Source organism: Penaeus vannamei, chromosome 26, assembly GCF_042767895.1.
Source record: "Penaeus vannamei isolate JL-2024 chromosome 26, ASM4276789v1, whole genome shotgun sequence".
Taxonomy (NCBI): Eukaryota; Metazoa; Arthropoda; class Malacostraca; order Decapoda; family Penaeidae; genus Penaeus; species Penaeus vannamei.
In genome coordinates, this window is record NC_091574.1 from 20,442,558 (window position 1) to 20,457,557 (window position 15,000).

At 37.0% G+C, this 15,000-nt stretch overlaps 2 protein-coding genes across 4 annotated transcripts in view; one reads left to right on the forward strand and one right to left on the reverse strand.

The window, feature by feature from the left end:
* LOC113822324 (polypeptide N-acetylgalactosaminyltransferase 1-like) overlaps positions 1–6,458 on the forward strand; it is a 183,665-nt gene extending 177,207 nt beyond the window's left edge. For 2 of the 3 annotated variants that reach the window (XM_070140108.1, XM_070140106.1), the window contains exons 9-11: positions 161–274; positions 1,197–1,340; positions 1,550–6,458. In XM_070140108.1, coding sequence (XP_069996209.1) covers positions 161–274; positions 1,197–1,340; positions 1,550–1,696 — 405 coding nt within the window. In that variant the 3' untranslated portion in view covers positions 1,697–6,458. The remainder of the gene's footprint in view (positions 1–160; positions 275–1,196; positions 1,341–1,549) is intronic. The other variant, XM_070140107.1, reaches the window with a different exon arrangement.
* A 4,083-nt stretch (positions 6,459–10,541) lies between these two features.
* The window catches only part of LOC113822323 (uncharacterized), a gene marked incomplete at its 5' end in the record, with an annotated part of 28,210 nt that continues 23,751 nt past the window's right edge, over positions 10,542–15,000 (reverse strand). Inside the window, 2 exon segments of the mRNA XM_070140109.1 lie at positions 10,542–13,621; positions 14,270–14,366. Coding sequence (XP_069996210.1) covers positions 13,446–13,621; positions 14,270–14,366 — 273 coding nt within the window.

Sequence of the window (15,000 nt, forward strand, 5' to 3'; positions counted from 1 at the left end):
AGGGAGGGAGATAAGTGAGAGAGAGTTTATTTCAGATGCAATCTCGTTCTTACCTTTCACTCAACGTACACAAGTTACTGCCAACAGTATCCACCCGTCAACCTGGGAACCACAATAAATTGGTTGTTTTGTTAAAGCTTTATTATCCTGTTTCTTATAGCTTCGTAACAATGCAACAAAACCAGATATATGCTTAGATAACCTGCAAAGGAACGAGAAGAGCGCATATGATATGGGACTCTACAACTGCCACACCTTTGTAGCGTCCAGCCAGGTAAAGAGTTTATGAAAGTTTACCCAGTAGGCTTATCACTTTTATACATAAGGGTGCTTTTTGTAGTTTCTTGATATATAGTAAGATATTTATATGTTTGATTTATTAATTTTGTTGTGTTTCCTAGTGTTTATTCAAAAGTAGAAAGGTTTAAGAGCTTGTATACATTTTAGTAGATGTGAATATTGAATGCTTGAATAACATGTATATATGCTTGAGATATATATTACAAAGGACATCTGAAATATGCTGAAGTGAAGAGAGACAACTACTAATACAAGCATATAAAGGAAGGGTGATTGATATGGAAGAAGGAGAGAGAGAGAGAGAGAGAGAGAGAGAGAGAGAGAGAGAGAGAGAGAGAGAGAGAGAGAGAGAGAGAGAGAGAGAGAGAGAGAGAGAGAGAGAGAGAGAGAGTGAGAGAGAGAGAGAGAGAGAGAGAGAGAGAGATATATTACTACACAAATTTTTCTTATCTGCATTCTTAAGAAAATTTATTTAATTACAGTAGTATGTATAACTGTTTAAAGACACTTATCTAGAAAACAGACCATTTACTTTATCATTGTAAAAGAACTCAAACTTGTGTTGTTCTGTTTAAGAGTATATTGTGTGTGCAAATATAATGATGTACTAAGAAATATTTGATAATAAGATCAGATAACACAGTATAAGGAAAAACAAGGATGGGAAAGAGGAATCTTTATTCTGATTTTTATTTCAGGCTTTAAGTATTTTTTTTAGAATATTTGACATAAGAATTCAGTAAACCAAGACTTTGGAGAGTAAGATCTTTGTCATGACCTTTTTTATTTTCTTTATTAGAGATGTTCTGACTTGATATTTTTGTCACAACAAGGTGTAGAAAAAATCAACACAAAATTGGACAAAACTCCTCTAACCTTTCTTTCATGTTCCACAGTTTGTTAGCATGTCCAAAAATGGAGAGCTTCGTAGAGAGGATGTATGTGCGGAGGTACCCGTATTCTCAGCGCAGGCTGTGGAGAAGGTCAGAATGGTGCGTTGTCATGGCCAACGTGGGAATCAGGAGTGGTTGTTAGCAAAGGTGGGCCTCCATGATGTGTTCTTTTTCTCTCTCTGTGTCTCTCTCTTGATTTTGTGTATCAAGTTTTCTTTATCTCTTTTCTTTCTATCATTTGTAAAATTTCAGTTGGGACATTTGATCTATATTACATTACATTTACCCAAAGAGAAAACAACCATATGTATTCCCGATGTACTTGAACTTTGTTACAATTTATTTCTCTCCTGCAGACTGGGCACATCATACACAAAGCCACAAATAAATGCTTGGATAGAGGAGACAAACAGGCCATGGACGATGTGTTTGTGACAACCTGCGCAAACACAAGGACACAGCAGTGGTGGTTCGATCATTACCTTCCTGTCAGTTCATATTAGCCTTGAGATGTGACAAGACTAGCAAGAATTTATTATTATTATTATTATTATTATTTTAATACTTTATTTATGATGGTGTCTTTTACATTTTTTGGGAAGTCATGATTCGGGGAAGTGGTATGATTTTCAGCAGTGGAGAGGCAGAACTCTAAATTATATTTCGTAAAGGCTCAAACTTCTACATTAGTGAAAATGATACCATACCTTACAAATCAAAATTAAATGGGTATGATAGATTTTATAATCTCTTTTGTTGTATAGATAGTAATGATGATTATGAAACACCTATAAACCAGTCAAGAATGTATGCGTCACGAATGCAAGTAATATCTGTGATTTCTGAATTCTTTTCCACATGTTAGATGAAGATCCTCATAGAATGTAATCATAAGGTGGATTTTGTCTTAAGCTGGCCAGTTTTATATGGATAAGATGAGGACTTGGAGGTTGAGACAGAAATAGTCATAAGATACTGATATTCAGTCCGTAGTGAGCTTTTATACATATTTATATATATATGAAAGTGGGCAGTGATGTCTTTAAATTAGTAGACATATAGTTTTTTAGGGTTTGACCTCTAATGAGTAAGATAGTGACATAAGATGATACACTATCACTGAACTTTGTTATTCTCTCCTTTCAAAGAACATCGTGTGATTAGTATTTTATTGTTATTCTTTCTTTTACACATTTAAAACACCTTGGCCACTAATAAGATTCAGGTCATACCAGTCAGATATATAAAGGATAGAATGGAAATGATGTATAAGTAACAATGAAAACTATGAGCCAGTCTTGAACTGGGTACCACGTGTGCTTGCAGTACTGTGCGCTTTATTTTGAAGGATAGTAATAATAACATTGTGTTGTTTGCAATAGGCAAGTATGAATTTGTTGAAGAATAAGGGTCATCATATGGCTGACAAAAAAAGGAGCAAAATGAATCAACAGAAAAATTACAGACTCATTGTGAATTAGAGGAAAAATATTCAATTTAATTATTTGCCATTGTGAAGGATACAAAGAGAAGCCAGTCAGGTTATTATTATTATTTTATTAACATTTTATTAACATTTTTGTTTTATGTTTTTTCATTATCCAGCTCTCAGCTGGTAGAGTCTGTTGATTTCTGCTGTTGTTTTCATATAGATTTATTTGAAGAAAATGAAGGTGCATTTACCTCTTTTTTCAATATGTTGACCTTACATAGAGGACAGCACATTTAAGCTTAGATGATAAACATGTTGAAGTGAAGACTGTGTAGTTCACAATGTGATAAGAATATTACTAACATTTTAATTTTTTATTTACTAATTTGCTTCTTTTATATGTATTGTGCTATGCACATTTTTTGTTTTTTGATAATTTGTTTGCAAATAACTGGTCTTTCTAAGGAGAGCAATGGTTACCAGAAATATTTAACATATATTTAGGAAATATTTGAAGTCTTTCTTATTAAGAATATATCTTTTACCTCTTATGATTTTCCATTCTTTTGATGACTTGTAAGGGTAATCAGTTGATTTTTTTATGGGAAGAGTGATTTTGTTTTGATTCTCTTCACAATAGTCAAGTAAAATGATGAAGTAGAATATGAAGACATACTTCAGATAACCTCAGTTTTTAGTTACCCAATAATTTCTCAATTTTCCCCCAATATCTTGCAAAGTTGGAATGTAACAGCCATGTTCATTGATTTTTTTGTATTTCAAGTTTACCATGAGTCAGTATTGAGGTGCCTTTTTGAGTGATGATAATGACAATGATGTGGATTTTTGCACCGACACCATTCCATCCATGTATTATTGTTTTGTGTTCAGTTTTACACACAATGTTATAATCATTATTACATTTGCATAGATTGTAACATGAAGTACATTCCACTCTATGTGATCCTGTGTATCTTAGTGCATATGTGCAGTATATGTATGATGTAATGAGGAATGTATCTTCTGACTTTGTACAAAAGCCAAATCCATTACATAGTCTGTTTCACTGACTGTTAAAATAAATTTGGGTTTTGGGTCAGCAACTCAGTAAGGATTGTTGCAATATTATGATGAAATACTGGTCAAGTTTGATTTTGGTTGCAATACACACATTTTTGGGTGAATTATAGCCCTCTGTTGACTTGAGTTTTGCACTTCAGTCCTTGGAATGGACTGTAAGTGGCATATGTACTATCGTGTTGCTGCCTAAGGAAAACAAAAACAAAATGAAAGTATGTTAAGGTTGCACTGGTGAATTGGAGGGCTGTTATTGTTTATATTAATGTTGTTACAAGAGGTTTATAACAAGATTTTCAGCCTTTTTATCAAAATAATGAATTCCATATTTGTGTTTTCTCATCTTTTCATTGTCTTTCTCTTTTACATTTTGTTTTTTCTCCTCTATCATAGTCCATAGCTCTTTCCATTTTGTCTTTGTAGAGTATCTTCTTTAATTGATTTGGACATAAAACTGATTCAGATGAAGACACTTCCATTTGCTTTCGGTAAAAGAAACTTTCAAAATGAAGTACATGTATGGAAATGAGAAGAGTTCTGTTCCTTGGAAGGTGTGAAATGATATGAATCACACACAGAAGTAATATTAGACTGCAGCAAATACCTGTGCAGAGTGTATCATATTGATACGCATTTATGAATTTTGCACTAGGAGTTTAGCATAAATGATAGCTTTCACTGTGAGTACGTGACTCGTTGGAAATAGATGTAGCTACTGTTACGGTGCTGAAATTTCTGAGCTAGAGTATCTCGATCTGCTCTGTGATTACAGTTTTTGTCTTTCATTACTTCATAACCCATTTCTCCTCCTTTTCACTTTTTTGGTTATTAATGTCTTCATTCTTCCACTTCTACCTCCTTTTCCTTGTCCTCGCCTCCTCAGAGGTACTGCTCATTCCAGTGTGCACAGATAATGTTAAAGCCAGCTAAGTTATTTATCTTTAACTTCTGAGTATTTCCAAAGTATGAGATGTTATGCTTTATCTTGAGAACAAAAATATGAGAATGTTAAATTGGATTATATTTTTATATATTTAATAGTGATTTCTACTGAAAACTACTGCACAGCCTGATTTGGCTATATAGTAGTTTTCAGTGCAATGTCAATATTTAACAACTATAGACAAATAATTCATTTTTCTTACAAAGTATTCATTTTATTTTTAAATAAAGTCAATTTTTAAACATGATTTTGCTTTGAAATGATTAATTTTCTCTTTTTTTTTTATTAACAGTGGAGAATTAACATGTCTCCATATTTGTTCCAAAAAATGAAAAGCAAAATATAAACAAAATGAAGAAAGAAGTACATGGAATTTTTACACATAAAGCTCTTTTCTTATTGGCTGAGAACAACAGAGTTTAGAAATATGGTCATGTTTATGGTGTGCAATAAAAGACAATAGATGAAACTTGTAGAAAACAATATTCTTCCATTCTTTATGACAAGATACACATGAGAACTTTGGCATATACTCCAAATGTTGATGGCAAGTGCTATCTTTTGCATTTTTTGGATTAAACTACTAATTGATAAATATACTTTCTATTCTGATTTTATATATCAAATGTTTTATGACAGTTGTTACACACGATCAGATATATATATATTTTTTCTCTCTCTTTCTCAGTCTGTCTTTTTAATATAATTCCTGTGACTTATGTTGTTAGTTTGTCAACATGCAGGATTTTGTAGAAGTAATTAATTTGTTGAATTTATCCCGAGGAAATTTGGATTATCAAAAAACCTCCACTGATCCCTTTGTCAGCTTATCCACCTCAGCATAACCAGTAATTTTTAAAGAGTGACCAAATATATCATTTTTTTACTATTGACCTGAGTAGTGGATTTTCTAAAAGTCAAGCTGAGGGCAAAAAAAGGCAAAATGATGTAGAGACCACATTGCATTAAAACCAATTCAGGGATAAAATATTGGTTATCCAAAAGGATGAAGCAGCTCCAACTGAGACGAGGCAGCTGTTAGGCCGAGTAATGATGTCCAGATTCAGATCACTGTCTCGAACCACTGGTGAATGCTGGATAAGTGAAGGTCAGCATTGATTTGTCTTATTCTGTAGAAATGCTGTATATCACTTTGGTTTTCTTCTAGACTGTCAAATTAGGTCGCTTGAAAATATTTAGTAGTATGTGATGAAATCAGAAGTTAGATGTGAAGAATATCCAGACTTTGAATATATTTGTCAGTTATATTGATTCAAGTTATTATGAAATGAGGGGTAAGAACCTGTTTTTAAATATGCAAATGAAGAAACTTGTGATTTTTATGTATCTTTATTTCATATTCTTGTAAAAGGATATATTTCTGTCCTTTATTTGTTTCTCCTGCAATGTTGAACTTAAAAGTTGATAACATATGGTAAATAGAAATGATAATGTGGGTAATTCCAATACTTGCTGTCATGTATTCCTTGATTTACGAGCATTATTTGTTCCATTAGATGATAAAGAAAAATGCTTTAGGAGTTACGCATGCACTCAGGACCTCAAGAGCTTTGTGTGATGGTTATACGTTCTTTTATCTTTTTTATATTTATTTTGTAAATGTATTATTTTTCTTACATTTATTTATTTTGGTCTGGCTGTCAGCTTGTGAATGGTTCTGTTTTATTTTGATGCAGGCACTGATTTTCTAAACTTTGTGATAGGTGATTTTTTTTATTGTCCAGTATTTATGCACCATGTGTGTACATAGTGACGGAATGAGGGTGTGAGTAAAGGTTATTTTTCATAAAAATGTTTGTATTATTTACCTTTTCTTGTTGATGGGAATATATATCCCATTTGTGTGGAATAGTTGTTGCCTAGGAAATACAGAAATGAGGTCCAGAGGAGATAAAAAAAAAAGAAAAAAAAATACAGTACAAAAAGGTATTAACAGAAATGCATGCATTTCTCTGGACTCAGATACACCTACTGCAGCTCTCCCCCTCCCCCCCATCCCTCACTCTCCTTCTATATAACTGGCAGTCTAGGACTTAGAACAGGACTTCTAGCAAAATGGTGTTTCTGCACACAAACAACTAAATTCAATTGGACAATTTGTAAAAAAAAAAAAAAAAAAAAAGGCTTATTCTGCTTTCAGAAAGACAATTTTTCATATGGTAAATGGCGGAATACATCATAGTTGTAACAAATAGTTTGGATATATCTTTTTAAATTAAAGATATAATTCTTAACAGTTCTTGTAGGCTGTGATTTCAGTTGCTTGTTTCAGATTTGGACTCAAATTCATCATATTCACATCATTGATATACCCAGTTGACTATCATAAACACCTATATATGTACCACACATTTTCACTCCTTACCTTTCCCCTAATCCAATATCCCAGGCCTCTAATACCATATCAAATACCACATCTTATTTTTTTATTAATTTCCGCCAGCTTCAGAGCTGTCTGTTTCATCTCCTCTCTTGTCCTCTTGAGCCCCTGTTTCCTTCATCCTTCCCAACCTCCTTGCTTACTTTTCTTTACTCTTTGCACCTTCCCATTTCAGATTCAGTCCCATTTCCTCTGTGAAACCACTTAGCACTCCTTACACACTGTCTCTTAGCAATTCCCACAGCCTAAAAAGAATAAAAGTAAATCTTTAGCATTCACCAAAATTCTTATAGCCGACCCTGTGCATTAAGATGACTGGAATCTTCTAATGACAGTTTTCATCACCAAACCAGGGTTGATTGCCATAGCTATGCCAAACCTTGAGTGCAAAATTAAATGAAACTAACTCTAAATTTGATCTCCCACTATCATTCAGTATCTTCAAAACTTCCAATGTTCACTTTGTCTCCCTTTTAGGAATATTAAGACAACAGGTAATTGCAACCCCCGTGACATTAGCTGTCCTCTTCTTTCTTCCTCTGATCCCCCACTGAACACCACCCAAGCCCTGTCAATCATTCCCCACAGGTGCCAAGTTCATGATCATTCAAAGACATAATACTCACTCACTTCACAGTCGGCACTACAGCTCACATGAACATGCCCCAGGGATGGTGATGTCACCCACCTGCACTCATATACAACACACACTGGACATGTTTTTACAAGAAATATTCTCTCACCAATACAGTAATTGTCCCACGACTCAGTGGCAATGAAGTGTTATTACTAAAAGCAGACTCAAGATATGTTAGACATGTATAGACACTGACAAAGACAAGGATATAAAAGCCGGATTCTTTGGAGAAACAACCTTTTCTCCACAAACTGGAAAAGCTTCAAAAGAGCTATGGTTATTCATCACAGAGACACCTTCAAAACTCCCGGATTCAATGGGAATATGCAAAGGTTTTTAAATGGGCAGTGGAACAACTGCATGCAGATGAACAGAACAGAAGCAGCTGCTATGCATTCAGTCATTTACATTTCTGGATCTTTCCCCCAAATAGCTGGCTTTGAGCAGTCTTAATACCTACCTTCAAGAGGGAGGCTGGACTGACTCAGACTATTGTCCTAGGATCATCCATGGGGATACAAGCTAGGTACCTGTAAAGCCTGAGCTGGCGGCCCCAGATTGTGAGAGTAACAGGTCGTATGATTTTCTCTGGTTGAACACAACAGGTTCTGCCAACTGTACCCATGATCTGGGGAAAGGACCTATTATAAAAGACATCAAGTCAAGACTCCAAGGCAAAGGATAGCACCCAGCTTTCTTGAGTTCATGCAGCTTGGTCCTTCTGCCCAAGGAATATCATTGCTAAGTACTCTTGTTGACTGATTCCATGGCACCTGCTACCTTCTAAGACTGGCAGCCCAATATCAAGGTATGTAAAACTCTGTGACTTCAAAATCCTTGTCACAAGCATATATCGACTGAACAGGTTCCCATAACGCCCCCAAAATCTTGTTCTTGATCCAAGAAAGACTTCTAGACCCAAGGACTTCTTTTCATTGCTAAATATATCAAGAGTCGTCACCAGAGATTCCAGAAATTCCGATTGGTTAGCAACATCGACAGCAAAGTCAAGATAGGTGACGGTATTGTCCAGTGGTGCTCCACAGTGACTATTATTAACAGTAGCTTTATCCATTCTCCAGCCTATGCAATTGTTGAAAAGTGTTGGCACAAGGAAACAGCCTTGCCTGACTCCTGAATTAATCGGGAAATAGCTAAGCGCGCCTACACCACACTTTACAGCACTTTCAATTCTAAGATATTAGTCCAAGTATCCTTGTCAAAATACCCATAAGTCTCAGAACCTTTCATAGCGATTCTTGATGCACCGAGTCAAACACCTTGAGGTCGATGTAGGCTGCCTGCAGTCTACAACCAAACATGATATGGTCTATTGCCAGGAGTGAATCTAGAATGCTCTCTGGTGCCATAGTAGGTTGTCTCGGATATCTTTCAGAAGAATGTGAGCGAGAACCTTGTCTAGTATGTTGAGCAATACGACGGCACGGTAGTTACTGTAGTCCCACTGGTCCCCATTCCTTTTCCAGAGATGACTACACCCCTCGGAGGTACGGGCTAGTGGTACTGGACTGCCATATGGCAGTCAGGGGAGCTTGCAAGCCAAATGCCATAGGTTCACCACCGGCCTATTGAGGCTCAACAGGGATACCCTAAATGGCCGCTGCTGTCCCACCCATCTTCGAGATTGCCTCCCTCACCTCAGTCAGGGTAGAAGGTTCTTCGCTGACGGGTGGATCTGGCATGGGGGTTGCAACATGGCTTGCGTTCAGACTAACTGGTGGAGGGTCAACCTGATACAGGTGCGCAAAATGCTCAGCTCAACATGATCTGTGATCACCCGTTCATCCATTGAGCGAACTGTGAGGAGGGCTTCATCAGCAAGATTCATGATGTACTATTCCTCGTGTCTTTTCCGCAGTGTTCGTGCCCTGTGCATCAACGGTCGCAATCATGGTTATCTTTCAGTAGACGATACTTATTTGTGGCCTCCAGTCTCCAGCGACCTTTGACCCCGTGCGCCGAGTGTTTCGCGCTTGAAATAATCCCATAAAGCTACAGATTCCACTAGGTTGTCGAGGGCTGGGAATCCGGGCACACTCCCCCCTCAACCTGTCCAGCTGAAATGGTGCAGGGGTGGACCCCGGAAAAGGGGGATTTTTTTGTGGACCCGAAGTGACCATGTCGATGTGGTACCAGATCTCGACACACCGGTAAACCCTGCAGTACGGGAGGTCCCCCCAGCGAATGGTAGCTTGGATGCAATAGGTCTTCTTGGCCACTTTACCCGTATCACTGTACCATGTCCAGCGGGTTGGAGAGCCAGAAATTCTCAATCTCTGGAACCTGCTGCAATCAACTCCTGAGCCATGGGGACCGACAGCCCTCTCGTAGCCCTCTCGATCACAACCGGATTTCGCATTGGTCTCCCAGGACAATGCGAATGTCTCGCCGGGGACAACTGTCTGACCCAGACATGACTTTGGCGAAAAACACCTTTATAAACATCAATAAGAGTGAACACAGCAAAAGGAGACATGAAGCCAAACGCAAGCTTCAGTCTCGATGCCATTATGCGCTCATCGACTGGAGTAAATCGAGACTCTGGAGATGGCTGTTGGCCACCTCCTCGACTTGTAATACATGCACCCACCCACACCGGCCATGCCGGTGCCAAGGTCTATATATAGACCTTAGCCGGTGCCAGGTCTTCTCACCTCCGGAGGGCGGCCACATCGATTCTCACCCGCTTCAACTCCTTCGATAGCAGGAGTAACTGATCATCCTGTCACAAGAAGTGGATATGGGACTTTGTTGAAATACAATGAGAACAGACGAGATCACACTGAAGAATATTTTGCTTATGTCCCAATCGATTTTAGGAAAGTAAAGGAGTAGTCAAGTAAAACATAAAATATTTATTTTTTTCACAGAAATATGTACATTGCACTTCCAAAACCACAATAATCATAGCACAAACTTCTATACAGTCAGAGAATAGTAAGAAATATATCGAAAGAGGCATAGCTCGGTGGTATATGTGGGATCACTTTTGAAAAGACATATTAATTACACGTCCAAGTATCGCCAAGGGTGCATAAATCGGTAGTCCGCAGACCCGGGGCTACCAGAAAAACGTGCGGCCTACGGATGTTAAAGAGGTGTGGTAGCCCGCTGAGCTACCACAGAAAATAGCGTTGCCGCACTCGCACCACCACCAAAATTGCTTCTTTAGCGCTCCATGTCTCTTTTTTATTTATATTTTCTGGAGTTTGAAAAATGAATAATAAAACAATTAAAAACTCTTCAATTAAATGTTCTCTTTTGTTCTTCTCGTTTACATGTTGGGCTACTAGATCCAATGATGGGCGAACAAATGTGAATGCCATGGCAATTTCTTTGTGCACGCCTGATTGCCATAGTAAAAGAATCAAAGATTAAGAAAAAATGTTACGTGCACGTGCATATGTGTGTGTATATATATATATATATATATATATATATATATATATATATATATATATATATATACATATGTATATATAAATACATATATTTATGCATGTGTGTATAATTTTCCTTAACTTTCTTAAAATTACTTTAAGATAATTTTACCAAAGTCTGTTTCAACTTCGAAAGAGATCAGTCTTCTTAAAAAAAAAAAAAAAAAAAAAAAAAAAAAAAAAAAAATCACGATTCGCGGGAATGGCGATGATCAATATCTGGAATGTTGAAAAATAACAAAATTATCTACAAGTAGTCAGTTGTCGTAGTACAACTACTTTTATTGCATCGTCTATTCGTAAAACATACGGAATGTGTCGAGAGTCGGATATGTGTGTTGTGTCACTGCACTGCCCTTACTGCAGGGAGGTATGATTATTATTATTTACATTTTATCTACCTCGTTTACATACCTCTAGAGTACCCATTTTTTTTCATGCTAAATCAGCTAACACGTGATACTCATGTCATGTTTATATGTCTTAAATTAAAACAGAAAAAAAGTTTGTATATATCTAGAAAAAAGGAAAAAACAACACATGTCTAGATTTAATAAATATTTTTATGTCTAGAAAAATACAGTATATACATTATCTATAACTTTACCGTTTGATCCTTCCATCTCAAAAGTAGACTCAATTAACGATTCCTTTCCGAAGACTAGATGGCGCATAAAACGCCTGCCTGACTCCGAAGCTTTCAGAAGTGGTTCCGCCCAAGTGAAAGCAAGACGAAGGGAAAGACAAGGAATGCATGAAGAAGCCTCAGGCCTTTTCGCTATATGGTTTCTTTATGGCACAATGATAAACATAGAGATAAATAAAAGTGAATAGTCAATTATTTCAAGTTTTATGAGCGGAGCTTCAGCGCTGTCAGGCGTACGAACACCTATCAAAAAGTATACAAGTTCGAATGTATTTCCCTGGCTGCGACTCCATTCTTCAACGGCCTGAGTAATAATATATCTTTCTTATATCTTTCTGTATGATTTTATACCATTTTCACATATGTTTCATTAAAGAATATAATTTGAATAATCCTCAAGATCACAATGGAACAACACAAAATAAACTACAGGAAGTATTTTGCATTTTACCTATCCGGCGATGGGTCGCGCATGCGTGTTGACGATTTTAATAGAGACGATGGCACGCGTGTAAGGGCGGAGCTTACACCTGAAGTAATTGAAAATTCAACAATTTATTTCAGGTAATTGCATATAACTGAAGATATGGCACATTATGTTTTATAGCTATCAGGGCATCTCTGTGATTAGGCGCAGACCTTGGATTAGCGGTTCCTTTACGTTGCGGTGTTTGTCTTCATGCCACTGCCTGTAGGTGTGTTATTTACAATTTGTTTCTACCCCTTCGTCCTTGTACATTTTTTATGATAAAGGCAATCTGTTCTCAACAGAAATTGTAAGAAGAAAAAAGAACGTAGTCAGGTTGAGACTGAAGACACCTGCTGCACTGCTGGTTAAGCCATGGTCTTTTAACAGTTTAAACATGCAACATAAAGTGGACTATAGTTTATAATGTATTTAAAAAGTATTATTAAGGATTTTAAAAAATCTTGATGTTTGGAAACCTGCACGGGCTCCCTGTAAGATTTGGAATTTTATTATCTAACGTTGAACAATTTAGTCAGGTTGTCGATAAAACTGGAAAACAATTCACTCATACCCAAAATGCTATTACTTTCTCTCCGAAGATTCTTGGAAATTTTGGTTAATTTTCCACCACGGATCCTCCTTGCCTTTTTTTTTTTTTTTTTTTTTTTTAATAAAATTCAGACCAAGCCAGTTTCATTTTCATTTAATTCTATAATTCATTTATTCTTCAAGTATACCCAATTTGCAACATGTTAAAGTAGTAAGGACAAATATGCAGACGCGACAAGAAGGGTGCAGGAGAAAAGCCACCTGCATGGCAGACAGAAGCACTCCCTAGAGAAGCATGTTAGTAATGGTACCCTGATTATACTATATGTTCCTAGTTCTATATCTTCTATTATTCTATATATTTCTTTACCTAGATTTATATATCAAGTTTTACTGAGCAACAGTAAGTAACCTTTGCCCTTTTCCTGGGATTACTAATGCACAGTACTTGCTATTCATAAGAAATTCCTAGTAAAAAAATAAATGAATACACTGTTCATAGTATTTGCTCAACAATAAAAAATAGCTATTGTAATCACTATTTACCAGCATTTGCTAAAGAAAATCACAGGATTCAATAAATAGTTTGTCACCCGGCCAATCTCGCTAACTAGCAAAGCCTGCTAGTCGATGTTCCTCATCCGCGCGCCGCCGGGGTAGCGTGGAGCAGGTCGTTGCAATAACAATATTTTTGATAAAAGGGATCCAATATGCAATGACTCTGGTTGCCGTACATGTTGATTCTGGAAATTTCTGCTGTCAGTTCGAATGTTTTATTGTGGTGTGTGACTGTCGCTTCCAGTTGTCCTTCACCTGTGCAATTTTTAAACTTCATTATCATTACGGTCACTACTCAACCTATGTTATTTTACAGATCTTTTGTTTCAAGTGTGTTGATTATATGACTTATTACTATCATCATCATTACTGTAATTATCACTATTATTATCATCGTTAATTACTTTATTTATAACTGAGTTTTAAGTCTTTCACCATCACAGTCTTCTAGTCTTCTCTTGACTCAACTGTTTATCATTCTGTCGCTCTGACTCATCACTCATCCACTAACACATCCTTTCTGACTCACCACTGACTCATTTTCTGGACAATCAGTGACCGATTAGACTTGTAACTCATTCTTACTTAAGCCTATTTAACTTCTCATACACTCACATCTGACTCACCTCCATCCCTCCCGCGACTCATCCCGATTTCTCAGAGACTCCCGACCCACTGACGCATTAGCGACTCACCTGACTCGGATACTCATTGATGACTCACCTGACCAGCAAACTCTTCCGACTCATTCTTATCACTAGACCCTCTGACTCACACCGATTCACCAGTGACTCATCTATCCAACAAGACCATTCTGACTCACCAAAGCCCACATAAACCACACACTCATTCATCATTAACTCACCTATCCCGTTGACTCACACCGACTCATTAGTGACTCACCTGGCAGAGTCACGAACGCAACCGTGATGACAGAGGACGATTTTATGGCCTTTGTCTCCGCCCCCTGTCTGAGTGACCCAACTTGGCCTCGGATGACCTACGGGGCCAAAAGCAGTGAGGGGTTTGCAGATCTGGGTGACTTAGTTGACGGTCATTTGTTTCTTTTTTTTTCCTTTCATGCTCGCTTTTTCTCGATAGTCTCACCCTTTCTATGTCTTTTTTTCTCCCGTTCTCGTTCTCTCTCCGTGTCTCTGTCTCTGCATCTCTGTCTGTCTGTCTCTCTCTCTCTCTCTCTCTCTCTCTCTCTCTCTCTCTCTCTCTCTCTCTCTCTCTCTCTCTCTCCCTCTCACTCTCTCTCTCTCTCTCTCTCTCTCTGGCTCTCTTTACTACTCTTCTTCCCCCACACTTCTTCTATTTCTCTCCTTCAGTCTTCCTCTCTTCATCCTTCTCCCTCCACATTTTTTGGCCCCCTTGCCTCGTTTCTCTCTATCTCCCTTTCCCCTTCCCTCTGCAATCACCTTGTTAACCACTTTAACAAAAATAAAATGGTCAAATGAAACAAACAAACAAAAAAATATGATAGAGTAAGATAATATAGAGCATAGAATATAATAAAGTGAAAATAAGTCAAAAGAAATTAAGAAAAATTAAATCAAATTAAATTGAATAAAATAAAACTAAATAGAACTGAATATAATTAAATCAAACAAAAAAATATTCAAACAAAACAA